Here is a 22,590-nt window from a genome sequence, read left to right on the forward strand (position 1 = left end):
GAAAAGTGACCTCCTATAAACTAAGAGGGCGTTTGATTGGGCTGCTGAGGCAACACTGCGTACCATGGTAGGATGCTTGCGTCGACGGTTACGCAATTTTGACCTCAGGAGATTGGAATATAAACACATTGGAATAGTTTTAGGTGTTAGGGCCCATGCATGCTTTTTACTGCTTGCCCTTGACCGTTTCTTTGGCGCACTTAGTCATTCTGCATAAAAAGTTAATCCACATTACTAATCATCACGTAGTTTAACCGAGGCATTAGGGCTTTGTGTGACCCTAAATGTAGTTTATGCTTTGTTAGCAAGCCTCGTCATGTGCAATTATTTTTTATGATAGTTTAGAGGGATGAGAAATTGTGTAATAGAGGAATTAGAGCCCCAGAGAGCTCATTAGCCCCATACAAGGCTGTTGTGATGAAAACCGTAGTTAAATTTAAAAATCTAGAAGGGGGGGAGGCGGTTGAAGCTGCAAAAGAAGAAAAAAAAGGCAATTTCAACAATTGCCCATTTGATCGCCATTCTCTGAGGTTGGCCACATACGGTGTGCTTTACGCAACTTGAGCCAAACTACAAGTTTAGAGCGTTTCAGCATACAAGAGTGAGACCAACCGCATATTATTCGTAGTCGTCGGGGATGACGCTGTTTTTGAAGTTCGATTATTTAGCTACTTAAGGTTCATTATGACAATTCTTGAATATTCATTTTAGACCATCAGTCACATTTGAGGAGTCACAGCGAACTCAGAAACACCCAATGAAGTTCTTCCCATGTGGTTACCTTTCTCGAGAGTATTTTTTGCCCACTCCAGAGACGACGATTATTATTTGGGAACAAGATACGCAGCAATGTGCGTAAAGTTTTCTTTAATTCTAGTGCAGTAGGAGACACCCAAACTTGCTGGCGAAGCTAGTACATAGTAGGAATGTCTACCACGTTCCAATTGAAATCTGCGTATAAAATTCCAGTGAAACAGCTGCTTCACTGAAAGTCCACATTTAATCTCAAAAGGCAGGCACAATTCCAGAAGGGTGGGAGAAGCTAAGCTATCATGAGCTTGCTGCGGCAGTAGATATGCGGCTTGTTTCCTTAACAGGAAGTCCCTTCATTCCACTTCCCCTCTATGCTTTCAGGATTGAATTCTGGGGTTTTACGTATACCAAAACCATGATTTGACCATGATGTGCGCCGTAGTGGGGGACTTCGGATTGATTTGGACTGCCAGGATCTTTAACATCCCGCATTGCATGGGACAGGGGCGTGTTTGCATTTCGCCCACATCGATATGCAGGTGCTGTGGCTGGGATCTGATCCCGCAACCTCACGCTTGGTAGCGCAACACCATAGCCGCTAAGCTACCTCAGCGCGTCTATTCGCTTTCTATATTGGAGAGTTTTAGAATAGAGGCCCCAACAACTTGGGGCCCCAAAGAACTTTGCGGGCGTTAGCGTTGGGGCACACAGGAGTGAAGAGTTTTAGAATAGGGATTTACGTTTGAGGATAGCGTCTTGCGCTGACAGCGCCTCTACGGCGTCAAAGAAAGGCTATTAGAAATAAATAAATCAAATATACCATTTTATGATAGGAATGGTAATTTTTACTTGCGTGTATTCGCGTTTAATTACAATGTAGAGGTTACTCTGTAAGCAGCAAACAATTAATTGCGCTTAGTTTTGAGCAAACCAACATTACGTGCCTTCACCAGCCAAGCTTAGCCGTGTTGGGCCTACGAGCCGTAAAATCCACAATCGAATTCAGAATCAGCGGCGTCTAATGAATCAATCTTCATAACACACGCTAATTGAGAGAAAGCGATAATCGCAGTCACTTCTAGCTTGCAAACTTCACGCGTCACCATGAATCGAACCCAGTTTTGTGCTAGGTTAGAGCCGTCGCTTCGATGGGTGTCGCCTTGTTTGCTAACGCAAAGCTTTTGGGGCCGCTACTTGGCCTCGCGCTAAATCAGTGAAATAGCTTTCCCAACGCAAAACCCAAACACAGTTTGCGTCTCGCGCATGCGCAGTGGCTTCGACGCTATTTCCTTGGGGCTCCAAAACGTTTCGGTCTTGTATTCTAAAACTCTCTATTGTTATGGGGAGAAAAGATGCTCGACAATATATTTACGAGACCTGTACAACGAGCACAAGACAGGCATACAAGATGGAGCCTGTGTCCCTGACTATCGGCGATCGTCATCTTCGTCAGTCCCCTCACTGTCGTTAGCTCCTGCAGCGCTTCGTAGCAATATTATCGTGCCAAAACTCATGGTCTTCTACGGGCTATGTGCTTTCATTCCCTGTTCATTGTTTAGACAGCGAGTTTCCCCAGTAACATTGCATAACATACACTAGAAAAGTTTGGCACCCCTGAGAATTGTCCCTAATTCGAGCCACCGTTAACGAGGGTCATAATAACGGGGTACCACTGCATGTAGTGTGGATGACCCTGCCATCTTTATACACTGTGCGCTCACCTTGTAGCAAAAGCAGTCTATCGATATTTTATTTTTCACGGCGAGAAAAAATTTCCAAAGCACGTCGACGGTCCTTAATACCCTTTTTGTTCAAACTTGAGACAATTGAAATATATACGTTAGGTCTCGCCTTGATCAAAACAACGGCAGTCGATTCTACCGATCTGTCGCTATTAAGAAGAAACATGGAAACATCAGCTCGGACTTCCCCTTTATTCAGTAGCACCACGTTATTGTATGGAGTTTTGAGTGATGCTACATAATTGCATGCAGTTATCTGGTGTGGAGTAACAGAATGTTTGAGATAAGGGCACTATCAATGAGCTTTTGAGGGCCTGCCTGGAACTCCAGGTAAGGGCAGCTTAAATACGTATGAAGGTAAAATGGGGGTTAGCAAGGTGGGAAGCTACGATAGACAAAAAAATTCTAGAGCGGCCATCTCATGAGGAGATCACAAAAATAGGGAGGAATCTTATGACCTGAAATGATCGCTGAAGTGCGTTCCTCGACAAATTATCCTGAACCTGGCAAAGCGATGCTTGCGTACCTGACGATGAAGGGGGACCGGCCGAGCTGGGGTCGTACAGGGGCAGCTTCTCTGCCACAGCCATGTCGATGCCGATGTCGGCGTAACTCTGCTTCGTGTCCATACAGTACACCGAGAACCACCTGTACTCGTTCCAGTGGTGACCGAGGGGCAGCTTGACCATCACGTCCTTCCTGTCATAGCGCTCCAGCTTGCCGGTCCTGGATGCGCGAAACGACGTATAAGCATAGACACTCATAAAGCACGACCGTCAAGATCATCACCGTCACGTTGCCGTCTCCTGACGATGAATACCTCTCTCAACAACCTACGACTACCCTTGCCTTGGGTGAGCTGACTCCCTCTCGTCTCTTAAGGTATATTTCTCTGTCGCCCTCCACTGCGTCATCGAACCTTTGCAGCCACTGTGCAACTCGGATATACCACGGTTTGTCATTAAAACACATCGCAAGGCCTACCCAAGCTCATTAATTTCAAGAAAATAAAGAACCAATCGCTTTTGCTTATTGATACATATAGTAGTCTTTCTTTATTTTCTCATTCTTCAGTTTATAATTTCTTACTTGTATTCTCACGGCTTTGGCACTAGATGTTAACATTGACCACAATGCATTGTTTTTACCACATTTCAGCTTCATATTGTCCGTGGTGGTACCTTAATGTTTGTGGCATTGCGCTGCTGACCCCGAAGTCGCGGATTCAGTTCCGGCGTGGCGTGGCATTTAGATGGGGGAGAAATGTAAAACCACTGGTGCCACTTAAAGAGCCTCAGATGCACATTAAAGAACCTCAGGCGGTCAAAATTATTCCGGAGTCTCCTATTACCGTTTGCCTCATAAATAGACCGTGGTTTTGGCACGTAATACCCGGGAATATTTTTCGGCGTTGTTTGCACGTGGCAAAATAATTTATGACTCGGAAGTATCTGACAGATACGAGTTAGTCTTTTTTTTATTGAACTCTAAAACTGCTTCGTGTTAGTTTGAAGTCAAGGTTCTGATTTTCAACGTTTAAAACATAGGAACACCGGTGCACTAACCATCTCGAAACTTAGAGCGTGCGCCTGTAGTTTAGCAGAGATAGACGCGTTGCTCATTATTGTTACGCAAGTTGCCCCTAAGGAGTCTCATACAAAAGGGAGCCGCCTTTCAGCATATTCAAAGTAGCAGCTTCCGTTTGCAGCATTTCAAGGGTGTAACAAGGCTAAGGATATTCGCACTAAGCTCGTAGAATTGAATGCACGCAGTTGCCCCTTCGTATGATCTGGTCCGCTGGTGAACATGCTTTCGATGCGGCAATCAAGCTCTGAAAGGTGAATAACGGCGTCGTCAGGGGTCACTCAGTCGTGAATCGCAGAAACGACGTTCCTCTGACAGTGGGATATGCTTGAGCCGTTAGTGAAGCACATTTTCACAAGCCTTGGGTCAGTGCCCAACGTGCATAAAAACACAAAGTGCACATACTCGAAGGTTGGGGTGCGCTTCCTTTGTATCTGTTAACACTCATGCTGAAAAGGCCTATGGAGGCAGAACGCTGTGATGACAGAGGCGGGCTCGATCACGAAGCTTTGTTACTATATCATTTTTGCCTAACGTGTTGAACGTAAGCTCGCTGTACTGACACAATTCTTTTCTTAAAATCTAGGACTTCTTTGGGTAATACCTTGTTGCTATTACGGCAAGGGCCCAGCGAGGATTTGAACAAGCAGGAGGGATTATTTACGGAAATGATGCCACGCTTGTGTCAGAATGGTGGGCCCTGAACCAATATCTAGACTACCCTAGACCACAGACAAGTAAAACAAAATCATGTTCCAATTCAGCAGCTTCACTTTTACCACCACAAATCTCCCCACATGATTCAACTCTGCAGCGCTTCGGCACTGGTACGAGCTATCGAAGAATAACCATCTTGGTAAGGAGAACCCGTCTGCAGAAACTCGATGATATAAAATTTTCCGAGAGCAATTGCCTGAAAGCCTTTTTGTTTGGCCTTTGTCCCTGGGAGGACCGTACTGAGAGGGAGAAATGTTATCTAGGGACTATAGTTTTTGGTTTTAGAACAGCTTTGTGGGGTTGCTAACTTTAAGAATTTGGAAAGGTTTATTTCTATATATATATATAAAATAAATAAACCAAGATACGGCTGCATTCGCTATAATAAACCATCTATCACATCAAGGTTCCTTCCTTTCTTCCTCGGTGAGGGGCCAGCTGTATGAAAAAGTATTTCCAGTACGATTAAGAAGGGACTGGCCAAACAAATCTTTTCATGTAAAGTTAAATAAGTATAGCGCTAAAATGTACGGTACCTACTCTATCATTGGCGAAAGTACAAGACACTGACGAAAAAATACAACTCACCTTAAGTGCTTTTATCAAAGAAAGGATGGGACCCCAGTGTAACCTCCTAGGCATCATGTTTAAGTGATCCATGCTCTTCTATTAAAGTTTTTCTTGCACTTTTTGGTCTATTAGTATTTATATGAGTGTACTGGTGATTTTTCATTGTTTTATTGTTGACACATGTTTAATTCACGAATTCATTCCGATACTGCAACGCTGTCTCTCAAAGCCGGTGCCTCGGTCCAGACGAAATACTGCGCGTGAGCTTTTCTTCTTACATTTCAACTGTTGAGCGTTCATAGTGAAATGTTCAAGCATATGTCTCCTTTCGATGTACTTCATGTTCATTTTTAATAGCCTATTGTGTGTTCATTTGTTCATGTTTCGTGTCTCATGTTAATTTGCGTTGTATCATGTTCATATGATAGCCTATTGTGTGTTCTTATATCCATTTTTTTTTACTGACGTGCTCGTTTCTCCACCTAAGTTCTCTGTGGCTCCTCCCCACATCTTTGAAATTCAGTAACGGGATCATAGCTTATTATAAACGAATATAATTTTAATATTCACAGGACATTGCGCAGTTGAGCGGTCGCAGTCGTCGTAATCATATTCTAGGGTGTGAGCTATGCTAAACACTGCAAACATAAAAAGACCCGCCCTAAGCCGAATTTCTATTAACATAAAAGACGAGCATACCATTACTTCCAACGAATCTTTCAAAAGGACCCTATCCTATGGCCTGAAATATCTTATATTACCTTATGCAGACTTCACAAGAACACTACGTTTTGCCATTCCAGTTCCAGAAATTACCAAAGAAAAACAATAACAATTAATGACAGAGCGTCAGCATAACCGTCCGAAATTGCTAAGTAATTGAAAGAAGCAACTTTTCGAAATAAGTTTCATGTAACTTGCGTCACATGTACCTTTGTCAAGCTATATTTTATAGCTAAAATTGAATCGTTCAGGAAACCACTGCAATTGCGCCTAAGATAATGTTTTGAAGATTGTACTACCAAGAGCAGAAACTACCAACTGTTCAGTATCTTAAGAAAGGACGGGGCCCAAGAGGTGATAATTAGCACTTGATTCCTGAACTTGTGCTGTCATGCACAGCTATAACGAAGACGAACAGACAAAGAAAGTGAAAAAGTCTGCTTAAGCATTTTTAAAGAACACGTCAGTGCACTTTTATTCTTCAGTGCATTTGCTTTCAATGCAGTTCATCACGTTGTCCTTCGACGCTCATATTTGCACAGTTACGGCCAGTCACTGCTAAAGCTGTCTTTACTATGCGAACGGCGTTGACGATTGGAGCTCCAAGTCTATTCTGCTTTCCTTTCTTTTACAACTGTCACACCAGAGAAGATACTTCAGCCTCTGTGCCAGAGTGAGGGAAGGATAAGAGCAGGACCAATTGCTACGCGCCCTCCACCTATCTCATTCTAACTCACCGGCATCTCTTCCTATTATAACACGAATTCTTGAGTCAATCAACGAAAAACTTCTAAAAGTATGGTTGGTTTGAACGCGTAGAGGGGACCAGATTTTGTGATTTTCCTGACTTTTGGCTGAGGTTAGCCTCCAAACAACATAAAGAAAAATGCCGGGACTTACGAAATCATCCTACATTTTGCCAAAATATTTGTCTGATGACCCTAATTTCCTACCAAGCAGTCAATATGCTGAAGCTAACACGCAGTACGGCAATCAGCCTACGGCTGGAAACACATGGAGACAGAGAAACACAGATACCACTATAGTAGCATTATCAATTTCACGATGATACGAGTTGGCGTGTCCTTCAGCGGCATAGCATTGCTTGTCATGTCTTCAGAACAGTTTTCAGATTACGGCTGGGAATACATGGAGACGGAGCAACAATGATACGTAATCTAGTAGCATTATCAATATCATGAGAATACGAGTACGCGTGTCCTTCGGCTCATAGAATTGCTTGCTATGTCTTCAGAACAGTTTTCAGATTAGTATCGAGTGCTTTGAGCACGCCATGTAGCTTCAGCTACAGTGCTACATTATTCAGAGAGAAAGTACAAGCAACCAATGTACTTGTGTTTCGATGATAGAAGGCAGGTGCCTTTTTTGGTTTAACGATGATGCAATATGATTCGGCCGAGGACTTTAGCAACCGATGCAGTAAAAGTACTATGCCGTAAGAGTTGTCATGGAATCCGTGCAGCCAGAGTGCTACTTACTTTCCGTCGTCGTACATCAGGTGGGTCAGCTGCTCTACCGGAGGGTTTGCACTGGGACCCGCCACGAAGAAGGCAGCTGTGAGGAAATTCGAGAGCGCACAATGTTTGTAGGTGCTCTGACTTGTCGTTGGACATTACCTCTGGTACAAAATCGCGAACATAATGGCACGACGACAAATCAGCATGGTGAATTTCGTACCAGTCTCTAGACAGCAACGTCGCGAGAAGTCGAACAGATATGATCCAAAGGAACCACATGCTGTAGTGAAAGAATATAACATGTCTCGTTCGGTAAGAGCGCGTTTGTTGACCATTTGAATGCCTCATTGGCATTACAATCATTGCCTATTTTGCCCATGTTCATCTCATAAACATAATCTTGACGGGCCAGCGGCACCCTTATTTATGTATATGGGTAAATAAATATATATGTAGACCCAATGTTCATGTTGGTGTCTGAAGGACGTATAGCTATCGTGGGGCTCGGAAAATGTTGGTTGAAAGGAGCTGACGTGTGTGTTTTGCCAACTGCAATGCAGTGTCAGCTTCGATGTCACAGGCAACGGGATATTTAATATTCAGTGCATTGCACTGCAGCGTTAAACGCTTCAAGGCCGGACCCGAAACGCTTAAATACCGTGTGCTGATTCACAATGTGGTGTCTAAAGATGCGAAAGCGGTGTCGAATGCTTGCCTATACACCCTTTACCTTTGACCACGTGCAATTGGGTGATTTACAAACGTCACGGAGGCAATGCGACCTTCCGAGGAGAAGGTGTATGAAGCATATGCGACTATGTGTAGTAATCTTCGCGCTACGCTTCAATAATCAATTATCATGGCTCCTGGTCTGTCGCCGATACTGCATGACACTTTATTCGCGTTTTTTCTCAAGCATCCTGCTGACGCTCGACGACGCGCTTTGCTCCATACGAAAATACTTTCTGCTCTGTGCGCCTTCTCTTTCGAGACGCTTTCTCCTCCTCTGTTCGGAGGCATTTTCGACCAATCCAAGCACTGCCCATAATGATCCCACGCAGTGCCTATTACGATAATAAGTGCGCAACAAAAGACCAGGAACAAGACCGCAAATGCAACTTAGTAGAACAGGTCAAGCAATCAATTATTATTCAAGCACTCAGGCATATCGTGGTGTTATAACCAAGTTGTCTGCCCTCTTTGACAGAAGTGATGGCTTATTGAAGCACATCGGGTAAATAGGATTTACGTGCATGAATGCCAGCAGGATAGTGTTCGGCAGGGCAGCATAGGCTGCCCTGCCTGGTTTGATGTTTACTGAGCCTTCGTTTGGCGTGACATGAAGACATCGTACTGTGCAGGAAAGATGTCATGCTTCGCATTATACTCGTCTTGCAAAACTGCGTTTACTTCATTACTGTGTGCATTTTTCAACAATAATTTCTATGCAGTGGGGAGACTGAACAGTACAGTAGGGACAGTAAAATATAGATAGAGAAGAAAGACACACATAAAAACCCCAGGACGTTCTTATGGCACGACGTAGTCACCTTGGTCTAGGATGGATAGAAAATTTTCCAATTAGAACACACATTTCTTCCGAACAGCAAACATTTCTTCCGAATGTAGCATGTGAGCTGAAACAGAAGTGACTATATATGACAAATGTACACGTTGTGGCGTGGACATGTACAATTAGGTACACAGGATGCCTAAGCAGTTAAAGGTATTCTATTTCTCACTGCATTTATGGTAGATGCTATCGATTGATTGCAGTCTCCAGATTACGTAAATATTTGTATTTCTGTACGCGCAGCAGATATGCACGAGAAGCCTGTTCATTCACCATTCGTAGAACTTGCACACAGTGCAAGTGGAAAAAAAAATTGGACAATACTCACACCCTGGGCAATTTCCTCCGTACTCGAATTGCCTGAGCATCATGGTAGCGCTGTCCTTCAGGATAACCTCGGCAGCCATGGTACTCTGTTGCTTGGGGTAGAGCTTGCCCAGGCTCTGCTGCTTGGGCAGCTCGTAGTCTGCTGGAATCTTGACGTGGCCGAAGTCGGCCTGCAGTGCGAGTGACCACGCGAAAAGAATATGCAGTTGAAGATCTGAGCGGAGGCCGATAAGGCACGGGCATTAAGGGTTAACCGTCGTTAAACTTGGCAGTGTACCTGAAGCAGCATGCTGCTGGCTACGATGTTTCAATTGGCTAAAAAATGTGCAAAAAATGATGTAAATAGGACCCGTTTACCCACGCAACTACTAACACCTGCTTGTATGAGAGAGAGAGAGAGAGAGAAGTGCAAAACTACGGCAAACGCGAGTCAGTGCATATAAAATCGCCACTAATACTTTGCAGAGTACATGCCCACACCAATGAAAAATGCAATTTACTTATTCAGTTCCAACATTTTAAAGTCCCCCGAAGGGGTATGACATGAGATGTGGTTTAGTACAGTCATTGTATGGACTGTTCAACGATTTGTTTGAAATGAACAGCATACAATTAAAAAACAGCAGAAGCGGAAAGGCGATTCTAGAATAGAAGGATTTCTCCGGATGGAAAGCTCTCATTTAGAGGTCAATACCTGGTCATGATATAACTATTGTTCTGTGTGACAATGATCCGGCGTCTTAAGTTCGTAGCATAGCTGGTACTTTTGCGGGGCACAATGAGGGTAGTTCAGCGACGCGTGATCTATATGCTCGTTCGCTGTAGCAAAGTCACACGATGCACAGAGCGTATGGTGAATAGGAAAAAAAAGAAGAGTTCTAGAATAGAGGCAACACCAAGACGGAAGGGATGAATTAAAACTAGGTGGAAAATAGGTGGAACAAAAGTGGCGATCAACGACAGACCGAAAAGTTTTGCATTCTGCATGTTGACAAACCAGGAATAAAGTACATAGTATGATGGCTTCAGCTGGTGATCACAACACACACACACACACACACACACACACACACACACACACACACACACACACACACACACACACACACACACACACACACACACACACACACACACACACACACACACACACACACACACACACACACACACACGCACGCACGCACGCACGCACGCACGCACGCACGCACGCACGCACGCACGCACGCACGCACGCACGCACGCACGCACGCACGCACGCACGCACGCACACACACACACACACACACACGCAGGACAACGCTGGACTGTTTTACAACCACTGTTTTAACAGTGGTTGTAAGTCCAGCATTGTCTTGCAGATTTTTTACTTGTGCTCGCGTTTATACCTGCTGGAAACATCAGGCTACCATTATACACCAAGTTGCCCAGAAAACCACCCTACTCAACAGGAATGAAGTGTTGACTACACACGAATATGCTACTAACGACTAAATGATAGCCTGACAGTAGCAACCACATCTAACAATTATTGAAAGAGAATGGCACATTGGGAAGAGAAGGAAAAGGAATCTCAGTGAATAGAATTACTTTCATGTGACTCGCGTTTTTCTACATCCAACAGTACACATTAAGCTGTTCTGGATCATGCACAGAATGCGACAAAACGTACACTATACGCGAAACCGCCAATATTCTTAGTAAGTCATTGTTTCCCCGAGAACACTTCGTCTGTGTAACCAATTTTCAGAACATGAATGAATGAATGAATGAATGAATGAATGAATGAATGAATGAATGAATGAATGAATGAATGAATTTCGTTTTTCTAGCTACTAGAGGGGGCTCTATTCTCCCAGTTCTTTGTTTCATTATCTCTCTCACTGAATTGTTTCCGTGCACATTGCCCTGTGATACATGTTTCAGCATTTCCTATTTGTTTTGCTATAGCAAATCGCAAAAATAGTTGCGGCGACTGTATTCTTCTTTGGAGTTACTGTTTCCACTAGTCGCTATCTATGAAGCCCATTAATATATTTACTGGAATAAAAGTGAACGACAGCGGAATTGGCCGTTTGGCAGAACTAAACTGAGCAGGGGCTTGGATCGACTTTCGAAATGCCTGCCGTATATGCTTCTCGGCATTTACAGCAATTGTACCGCATTTATTGGGTGAAGTCACATTTGCAGGATGTACCGTTGTAGTGCATTATTTCACCATCTCGTTACAGCATATTCATTCCAGACTATCAGTCACCCACACCCTCCCGGCCCCTTCGCTCGGCGTCGCATTTACTGCCATGATATGAAGATGCTGCGATTGATGAGGTAAAAAAAATTGTGCGTTGCACCTTGTAGGAGTCTTCGGGAAGCGAGGGAGAAGCTACACTGACAGGCTCCAAGAAATCATAACCAATTCTTAGACGAATGCTCGACAGATGTGCCAGCGTTTCAGCCATTGTGTAATATTGATGACCGTAAAACTATGCAAATTGCGCCACTAATTCAGGTGGGGTCAGTTTAGATAAGCGGAACTTTTACTGCACCCATGAGTTGACTGCCAGTGACGATAATAACACAAGAGTGGTTGCTTAATACAAGAAAAAAAAATAAAGAACAGATGACCTCGCTTTTTTACTCTTTGGGAAGGTGTTATTATTTTGGGCACTGTCTCTTTACGGAGTTTACGGAAATGGTAGGGATTGGTTAAGCCCTGAGAGGGACCAAAATTGTGCGACCTGTAGAATAGGACTGCCGCTGCAGGACCTACTAAATGGGCCACCAGCTCCGTCGACGTATTATGTCGCGTTTATAAGTGGTACGTTGCAGCAAATCAGTGATAAAACGTACAAAAACGGTAATTACGTTGCTTTCAACTAGAAAGAGAATGAACTTTGGCTGACTCAGCGCACTTTTTTTTTTTCACAAGGCTCACTGTTGCTCTTCCTGTCGACACCGTGATAATGTCATTGTTCGGACGCTGCTCTCCCGGCACCATGACGAGGCTTATTTCTACTGGCACCCCCTTCAAAACGACGCGGACCCAATAGCCACCTAGCAGGCTCGTGTTAATGAGGTTGTACAGTTATTGTACTTCAGACTTTCGCGTATATCGCTCTTCGATTTTGCTTTCTTCATTAAAACCTCTATGTCTATATTACCAGTTACCTATACCTGTAACGACTTTTGTTCTACGAATATGTTTCTTGACCTTTTTTTTTTCCATCAAGCATTTAAACATATCTTGCTCATCTCCAGCGCTGACCCGTTAACGCTCACACCTGCGTTGAAACCCAGTGTTTCTGTAAGGTGGGAGCTTCCTGAAATTCTTGCTAGGAGGATATTTGGCATTCCATTATGATGTGCTGAGTCATCTCCGGAATTATGCTGCAGCAGACACACGCCTCAACCCGTTGCAAATCAGCCTGCTCGGGCCTCAATTAGTGAGGCACTGCTAAGTGTGTTATTGTACGGATTTTCTCTCCCGGCTTCTTTCCTGCCATATTTGTCGACCTGCACGGAAATCTCTGTTACCATCTTTTCTTTCAAATTTGCTATCTCTGTTTTTCTCACATTCTGTTTGACAACTCCGGCCTGTACAGTCGAAGCATCATTTACACCGTACTTGACAGCCAAATGTTTTGATCATTTCCTTGATTCGGTGTCCAAGCATTAGGCACATATTTCTTCCCACCGATGTTCCTGAACGTTTCTTCAAAACTAATTTTTTGTCTATTATGGCGATGATATTGATTATAATTCGTGACCAGTTCCTTTCTAACGTGGTGGTAGACTGCTTACCCAAATAAGAATAATTAAAATGAAATAAAACAAGTTTCCACATTGTGGCGCCCTCTCAGCGTGGGCGTTTGAAGAAAAGGGCACAGTTGCTCTCTGTAGAGCAACACCTCCGTGATCACAGGTGCAGCTACGACAGAATTTGCACGTACTTTGCTGGCGATCGTAATTTCGCGACAAAAATGTGGGGACATCTCATTCGAAGTTTCCCTAGAACACCTTATATGACGTAATTTCCTTTTGTCTACTTCCCTTCCTACTGCCCCTTTCAGGGCCTCGATGAATATGTACGGTGAATGAATCACTCAGTGAATTAATAACTATATCGATAAGTCATCTCCGGCGATACAGGAAACGGTTTACACTTCTAAATATGTTACTTTTTATATAAACCGAATTTGATTCTGCCTATTGCTTTCGCGTCTTTTCACTGTTAAATAAACAGGTGAGCAAAGCACATATGAAGGGCGCCGTTTACCGCAAACTTCTTGCAGTACATCCCAATAGACTTGTATTCAGTGATCTTCTTAGGGAGCTTCAGGAGCACCTGCGCATTGTGGTAGCCCTTGAGGACGTTCATGCTGCAAAGTCAGAAAAAGAAAACAGTTAGAGGGATGGTTATTTACTTAGCGCAACCAAGGTGTACAGATTTACAAAATGTCAATGGTGCTTGGTTAAGTGGCGCAGAAATGTTGGGAGCGCAGAAAAGCGACCAGCAATTGGTGTCAAGCCCCATTCTCTGTCTGCGCTCTAATCTCCGTCGCTATAAACGTCATTATACATGAGTTGACGCCAACTGTAACGGTCTCTGGAGCACCCGCGTAGATATTGCAGTTCTTTCAAGCGTAAGTTATTTGTCCCTTCCTCCCACTTTACGTGTGCTGGCCTGCTGCTGTCTTGCTAGTTATACAACTTGAGCCACTAGGCATATGCAACTGGGTATGTGACACCAAGTACGGCACCAAGCCACGAGTTGTAGGGACAACAACCACAACAGCAACGACTCCTCGAGTCGTGTTCATACTATACACGGGCGCGCCATATTGGCCTGATGCAGCCCGCAAGACAACTCCTTCCGGGAAGAGTGAACAGTGCCTCGGCAGCTACGAAAATGTCTCTTGCAGGTGGAAAATTCTCAAGGGTGTCCTATGCCGCTTGCTGAAACAAAAGTTCGAGGCCTAAAGGTTAGAGTATCGGGCTTCTGTGCTGGATGTGCTTTGTTCGAATCCAGTTGTCGGACAGCCTTATATATGTTTATTTATTTAAATATATACCTTTATAGCATATATTTTTGTTGACATTATTATGCAATGAACAAAATATCTGCTTTATTTAGCGCATTTGTACGATTCTTATCACTATTCTGTACTTTGTATCACTCCCGCGCTGCTTGGACCTTGCGTCCGCAGTGTTGTGTAAATAAATAATTGATAAATAAATATCTGTAGGGAACATTAGGGAAATGGCGAAAATTTGCCTCGAGCGTCCATGCAATTTGCAATAACAAAGGGCTCAAAAGCAGCCATGTGCGGAGATAGAATTGGGTGGAACAAATTCGCGTATGCATCGGGCTAGGAGGGCTGAGCTGCAAAGAAGTAAGAAGTAGCCAATAGAGAAGGGAAGACGAAGCAAGTAACAGAAGCAGCCGAGTGTGAAGTTAAGTGAATAAATTACCTGATACCTTCTGACTCATCAATAATTAAAATTGGTATCGGTACCAAGTCAAAAAGAACGAATTATCAATGAATCAGCCGACAGGCTTGGCGAGAGCGGCCCTTTAGTGGTCCCATTCTTTCGGTCTTTCCTGGGTCAGCTTTTGCTAGGCTTAGGAGACGTGCAGTCATGCAAACTCTCGGAACCTATAATTAACAAATTTAAATGATTACCGGCACCTCATATTCCATCGGAGTACAAACTTCTGCAGCAGTAGAAAAATTGCAGTCCTTTATGCCTAATAACGCTGTCGGATAGCTTATTACCTGAATCGATCTGTTCTGGTACCCACCTCCTTATGCCCATGTTATAGTGAGGATGAGACAATAGAGCACCTCTTTTTCGTCATGCCGACGTTGATCAGCAACAAGACACACTTTAGAAGGACAATTTCGCCACGCTAGATTGATTCCAGTCATTCCCGAAATTTATGGATCTATGGATCTATGGGAGCGTCCTCTCTAGGACATTGTCATTGGGATGTTGTTGCAGCCTGTTGAGAGGTTTATAACTGAATCAGAACCTTTATATAATCTTAACTCTTTACCTGACTTCATTATTTCTCTATTCTATCTCTCTTCTATTTATCTTTTCAAAATTTCTCATTAGTATGTCCGTTTACACACGACAATTATTTTCCTAACACACCCGATGCTTGCCCTATCCCCGATAGCCAATAGGGCATGCCCGTAGAGGAAAATCAACCAAACTAATCAATAGGAAAGAAAGCGTTCGCTTCGTATGAAACGACGCGCTACCTAAATGTCAAAAAGTGAAAACCTGTAAGTAAACAATGAAAAAGTTTCGTTTATAACTAATTCCGGCATCTGCGAGGGCTCCGCTGATCCTAAAGCGTTTCGCTTCCTCACCGGAACTAACTTAAACATCGCCGAAACTAACCGGCGATTTTTCTACCGTTTTCGTTGGTTCATTTCAAAGATAGTGCAGACTAACGCAGCGGTAAAGACCGCGCAGTGATACGGCACCACCATGCGGTGGTAGCGATGGTAAGTGGACCGTTCTCGCATTCTTCCCCCGTGACAGCTGGCGTCTTGAGACGCTGTCGTTGAGACGCTGTGCCTCTGGCGTCTGCAACAGACCCCGCACGGAGTTCAAAAACAGGACCTTGAGGAAGTGGCGCTCACACTACAGGTCGGCTCATAATAGAAATTTTCTCTGCAGTGCCTACTTCAGTGCACACGGTATGTTCGGCTGCGTTGTTACGCACAAACACTTTCCCGTGTCGCACTCCACTGACACATACCCTTGGAAGGCGAACGAGCGGCGTCGTTTCGTGTAGCCAGTTTCTCTCGGACACGAAGCAACAAAACAGTAAAACGAGACATTCCACTGACCTTCCGTTCTCGTCGGGCAGCTGTTCTCCTTTGTCGTCCAGTTCAGGGCCGAAGCTGCCCCAGAAGTAGGCCGCTGCGAGGGCGAATCGGAAGGACGTGTTCAGCGCCATTCGATCAAAGCAGCACGACTGGCTTCACGGAAACACCGAAAGGAAATTATTGCATTAACTTACCCTGCTGTACTACCGCTCTGAAATGCTGAACAGGTCAGCGCTGCTACGCGTTCGCCCTCGCCAAACAGCTAGCACGCGAAAAACTAGAAAGTCATGGTGACTTACCCAGAAGTTTCCACGTCGCGACGCCATAGACTTTTGCAGCGTGCTCTACACTAGTATTTTGGTTTGAGCTTGGTGTAGAGCCATATTTGAGAAAATTAACAGCGCAGGACTAACACAGAGAGAGGACACATACGCACGTCTTGTAGCATGTGTTCTTTGTCCGACTATGTTCAGCGCCGTTGACTTACGGAAGTGTGGCTTTAGACAAGTTAATTTGTATCAACACATCAGTATCACACTGTACTCGGAGACTACTGAAATATTTGAAAAAGATGTGAAGTCCGCGACTTTAAGTCGGCGGAAGAATTCTCACGGTTCTTGCACAAAATTGATTAAGAAATCCAAAACATTGAATTTGGGCTTTATTAATATGTTATTGATCAGGTTTCTGACATACATATAGACATAATATGTTTGCCTCTAAACTAATATTATGTGCTACTTTATTGTATCGTGAAAATATAATTCATACCAGGATTTCCCATTCAGTCCGCGAAATCAGCGAGGCGTCCTTGGCTGCATACTCTCATCACGCATCACAATACCATGGACAAAACTTTTCTATGGTAATTTTACTGTTAGTACTGGCTGAATAATTAAAACAGTGGCCTTGTAAAACGTTTTCTTATCAGCATAAGCCACGTCCAATGCTGGCATTCAGCATATAAGCCAGACAAACACGCGGTAAGCTTTGTTGTGTTGACGTAAGCTGCGATGGTCTGAACTGAGAAGTGATGGGCCAGCGTCGAAAGGCGATTGAAACTTTTATCATATGCGGAGTTGCTAGTCCATAGCGCGTTTGAATATATTGTGACAATGAGTGCACAAATAATTGGGGACATCACGTATTATTTTCATTCATTTATATAGCATGAATTTTTTCTTACACCCAAAAAAAGCTAGTAAAAGATAAGGCATGGAACACGATGCAGGATCTGAACACGATGCAGGACATCTACATGTGCCATGTATGTATACGTCATACTTGGCGCATCTCAAACATTACATGATTTATTTAGACCATTCAGCATAGTAAGCAAAACAAAAATCAAGGTGTCATGTGAAGTTTTTTACGACACTGAAAAATGTGCCTCCGGTTTGATTCGGGCAAGGTGAATCCCCTTTTTTACATTTAGAGTTGGAGCTACATAAGAGGCCCTGCATATTAATACATATCTGGTCGTAAGAACAAAATACGACCTATTTTACGAACACAAAGATTACTTGCGCATACCAAAATAAACAGCAGCTTATTTCGTAAATCGCCGTACTCCCAAAGGTAATTAACAAAGAAAGGCGCTCGTTGCCGGACTTCTGTTTAACTGACAGATCTACCTTGACGTTTACTGTTTGTTCTGCTCATACCAGTGGGCCTGTTCAATTATGAGTCCCTGACAGTCCCGGACTGCTTGGGACTGCTGTGTCGCATTCGATTTTGCTCGGACAGCTTCGGAAGCTCAGCGCACTAGTGAGAGAATCGTCAGAAGCGCGTCAGAAGGCTTCACAGTCTTGGAATCTACCCAGGAGCTTCGAGCAAACGATAGCGGCCAGGACAATGATTGCCAGGTGACGGTGCTTTCCACTGAAACCTCGGGCACTTCCCGGCAGCTGGATCCCGTGATTGTGTCATGACCGCCCTTCTGTCAGGGCTAGTCAGGCCGGAAGCCGGGGAAGGTTTGTGGACAGTCCTCGACTGCATAACCGAAGAAGCCCACTGTTCATGCTATGAATTAGGGTGCTGTGGTTCATAAGCAAGGCCAGAGCGCATGCGCACTGCGCTCACGCGCCGGCCGCGGAAGGCAGGACGCTACGCTTGATTCTTTACCCAGCCAATGGAGGGGAGCGTAACGGAGCGGCCATTTTGATTCTTTGTCGTTTCGCAGTCAAGCTGAGCGCGCGTCCTTCACTTCTCTGGTGATCTAGCTTACGAAAAACGCGAAATCAACGCTTTTCTCTGCAGTGTGATAGCGCATGAAGTGTAAGCGGGGCGAGCCCTAAGCCATGTTCAGTTAGCAGTGCAATGTTTTTGAACATGGCTGCTGTGGAGTACACGGTTGTATGGCAAAAAAAAAAAAAGACGATGGATGCGAACAGAGCCACCCATGGCAGTGTGAAGTAAGCATCTCTTACCGGGACCATTGCCATCGTAGTTGAGGTTCGTGATGACGATGCTATTATCGCTGGCAGCGAACACGTTGCCACTAAAGCTGTGGGCGAGCGTGGTGACTGGGCCGATAGTCTTGCCGTGGTAGGCACCCGAGATGCCTGTGAGAAATAGGCAGGGAATCATGGTTATCGCTGGTTATGCCTGAATAATAAAATGTTGTATGCGACTGGGTTTACAAAAAAGCTTATATAAAAAGGGGACAAGGAAAAATACTTTCAATATGAAAAAGGCGGTGAAGTCGGCCACAGAAGTTTTGTCTCTGCCTTCGCTTAAGGGCAATGGGAACAAAGGAGAAAGTAAATGACATCATAACAGCAAAGTGAATCACGTACAGAATGGTGCACTGTAGAAAAAAAAAATGAACGGAAAGTGAGCGATAAAAACTATATACCACATAAACCGGAATATAAGTCGAGACATCTTATTGAACAAAAATAAAACTGAATAAAGTCACCCCGCGTCTTATATCAGCAGAATGTGACTCATCGTCTGGCAACCTACGGCGTGTTTGTCGGGCGCATGGCAATAGCCGTATCCTTATCCAAAGTGATTGCTGGCATTTTGTCCTTGTCGCCCTTGTCTTCTTGTATGCGCTCTTTCGATCGACCTCGTGTTTGATTTGTTCTTTTTTTTTCTTTGTCTGGTGAGTCATGAGCAGCCGCACACGAAGGCAGTTTTCTACGGTGCTCAAGATAAAGGTAGACTTTGCATTACGCGTGCGATGCCCTAACCAATTGAGCTTGCGCCGGCGCAGTTTTCCCATCCACTTTCTTTGCTAACACTCCCAAGGTTAGTTCCAGTAGTAAAACATATATACCGAAGAAAGTGGATGGGAAAACGACGCCGGCGGTAGCTCAGTTAGAGCGTCGCACGCGTAACGCGAAGACGCGGGATCCCTCCCAACTTGCGGCAAGTTGTTTTTTGATCCCCTTTCACCGCCATTAATTTATCATTTATTTAATTCAGTTAGTATAAGTAAGTACAAGTTATTTCCCCTATGTTGTCCTCGGTGTTTCTTTCTTGGCTTCTCCTGATATGATTAATAAAAATTGCGCCCCTCGGCTAACCGCCTCGCTTCTCGTTTATCGGTAGCCAGTAATTTTCGTTAAATAATTTGTACAATGAATAAAAATTGCGTTAGCTACAACAGGTGAATGGGAAAACTGCACCACCTATTACGCTCTCCGCTGTACCAAAAGTCTCCAGATAGGTCCACAGGTTGTTATATCGACAGCATTTCTGACTTTTACGTACATATGAGTATGAAAATTGAAGTTACCCACTAGGAGACGCTTCCCTGTAACGTGTATCGCATTCCGTTCAATACCCCGCAGCATGGCATATAACTTCGTTAATACAGCCTTTTATTTGTTTCATCAAAGACCGGTAGGAAAAAGAAAAAAAAAAGGGTGGCTGTACCTTGCACCTTGCTACGACTTTTACTTGCTCTAACGTTCAAGTTTGGTTGTCTTTCCAACAGACCGGCTCAACCGAAAGGCCGCACCGGACATCGGTCCGGTGACCTCACTAAATCAGTTAATCGGTATTATAGCGACGGGACGGTATGCACAAAGGGTAGGGACGTAATCACCACGAGCTCACGACTCCCCTCTTAGTGGACATTCCTCATTCGAGGGGAACAATTGCAATCCCCTGTCCCAATCACGAAAGAAGTTCCACGGTTTGCCTAGTTTTCTCAGACGGAGATAAAGGCGCACCACTTCAATCATCGCAACGCGCGTGCGGTCCCGGACATCCAAGGGCATCACAGAGACCTGTTACTGCTCCGTTTCCTGTGGCATAGGAGCCATTTGTCCCTCTAAGAAGGTTGCAAGGTGCCAGCAACCCCGCACCTATATGTTACAGTCTCTCGTTCGTTGTCGGAATTAACCAGACGAATCGGTTCAGCAACTAAGAACGGCCATGCACCACCGTCGCTATAGGTTTTTTTCCTTCTTTCTTTTGCAAACGACCGCTAGGAGAGAGAGAGAGAGAAAGAAAATGGGGATGTACCTTGCGGAGCAATGCACGCCACCAGGATGAGAGTGAGGAACCCGTAATCCATGTCGAAAGGCACGTTCCAGGCAGAACAGGTCTACACACTGCGAAAAAGCAAAGAAACGAAAATGGCAGACGTACGTAGGCAGGACTTCTTATGCAGCGCAGACGAGCCTTTTGCGTAACAGTTTGCCTGCTGTCTTAGGCGAACTGAGCAGACGGGCTGCCGCGCAAGGCAGTTAGCATCTGGTATTCATACATGGGTTGTATAGTGGGCTCACGCATGAGCGTTTGTTTGTGTCCTGCCCAAAGTGCCCTTGTCTCAAGAAGTTTGGAGATATACGCTAACAAGTCGCATAAAAAACATGGCCCAATCTACCGCGCTGGTGCCTAGGTGTTGCCAAACGTTATTGTTACTAGTTAAAACTGCAAATATGTGAGTAACAGGCCGAGCAATTCGCTGTTTTCAAGATTCCTTCAAGTGTCCCATTCTTTGGCAAAAAAAAAAAAGAATACGAACTTTGTGTTCCTAATAATTCGTCCTTTTGGTTTATGTCTACCCACAAAATTCATTCAGGTCGACTTCTTCGGAGGCAGTCTATCGACATTCGTCAGCAACAACAACAAAATAAGCGTGAGTCTGTAAGGGCAGAGGTTGTTCATATGGGTAGAATATCTCGAGACCTAACGCTAAAACTTTCACCGAGTAATGTGTCACGAGTGTATAGAACATGTGATTACGGTAAGGCCACTGTCAGTTGTTCGCGTTGAAGTTAAGTTGGTTTAGGCTAGGCTAAATTTGAGACGCTTTTGAAATACATTTCTTCAAAAGGAATAGCGGTCGCAACGTCCTGCTCCTAACGACACCGTTCGTCAAAGACCTCTTTGCTGAGTTGCGGTGAGGACAACTTCGCTCACTTAACCTGGGCCCGCATTCACGAACCGTTGTTAGCCTATATATATTTTTTTACTAAGAGAAAACTTCGGCCAATCCTGATGCTGGCCACATCATTAACTAAAGTGGCCGGTGAATAGGAAAGATCACTTACGAAAGAATAGCTTCGAGAATTCGGTGTCTGGCGGTTAACGACGAATTTCGTTTTCCTGCCAGTCAACAGGTGACCTACAGGGAGACTGTAGTTCGACAGTGGTCGGTCGGTCTGGAAGGCCGCTACGATTTACGTAGAACTGCTCTTCTGACAAGAGACCGGCTTCCGAGAAGGCAGTTGGAGCGATAACTGTTGCTTCTGACCGAACCGCAAAACAACTGATGCGTGGGAACGGTCTTGCTATCGATGTGTTCGTGACTAAGACCCCAATGGTTGCCGATATCACTGCTCGGGCCAAAAGTCGCTGCCGCTAATCTTTTGTTTTCCAGTAGGCTGGACTTTAGAAGGCTGAATATAGGCGGAAGAAGTAAATAGTGACAAGGAGTTTCCGGCATCGCGTGAATTTCAAAAGCTAATATTGACCGCTAAATTTGGTGGATCTCAATGTTCATGTGATGATGCGAAAACAAGAATTCGAATATTGCCCTACGCTGAACTTGAACAAGACGTTTCCACTGTTCCAAAGGCGTGCTCGCGTTTAGTGTACAACCGCGTTCACCATTGGGCTCATTGACATCAGTTATCAAACTGTATCTGACGATATCACCAACGGGCCCTTTCATAGCGGTCCAGCAACGCTAACTAATCGTGAAAGACGCTCATTAAAATTGCATTTCGGAAATAACCAAGAACGCTGACTCATATTACCGACCTTACTAATACAGAACAGACCCAGCTTATTGTCGTAATAGAGAGATTAGGTTC

The 22,590-nt window shown here is 44.5% G+C and overlaps 1 protein-coding gene across 3 annotated transcripts in view; it reads right to left on the reverse strand.

The window, feature by feature from the left end:
* The window catches only part of LOC142587732 (protein Skeletor, isoforms B/C-like), a 38,330-nt gene that overhangs the window by 9,841 nt on the left and 5,899 nt on the right, over positions 1–22,590 (reverse strand). For all 3 annotated transcript variants that reach the window (XM_075698937.1, XM_075698936.1, XM_075698935.1), the window contains exons 2-8: positions 20,792–20,880; positions 18,742–18,876; positions 16,334–16,406; positions 13,744–13,846; positions 9,469–9,637; positions 7,589–7,664; positions 3,022–3,221 (exon numbers count right to left, since the gene is read on the reverse strand). In XM_075698937.1, the coding sequence (XP_075555052.1) occupies positions 3,022–3,221; positions 7,589–7,664; positions 9,469–9,637; positions 13,744–13,846; positions 16,334–16,406; positions 18,742–18,876; positions 20,792–20,843 (808 nt within the window). In that variant the 5' untranslated portion in view covers positions 20,844–20,880. The remainder of the gene's footprint in view (positions 1–3,021; positions 3,222–7,588; positions 7,665–9,468; positions 9,638–13,743; positions 13,847–16,333; positions 16,407–18,741; positions 18,877–20,791; positions 20,881–22,590) is intronic.

This window comes from Dermacentor variabilis, chromosome 7, assembly GCF_050947875.1.
Source record: "Dermacentor variabilis isolate Ectoservices chromosome 7, ASM5094787v1, whole genome shotgun sequence".
Classification (NCBI taxonomy): Eukaryota; Metazoa; Arthropoda; class Arachnida; order Ixodida; family Ixodidae; genus Dermacentor; species Dermacentor variabilis.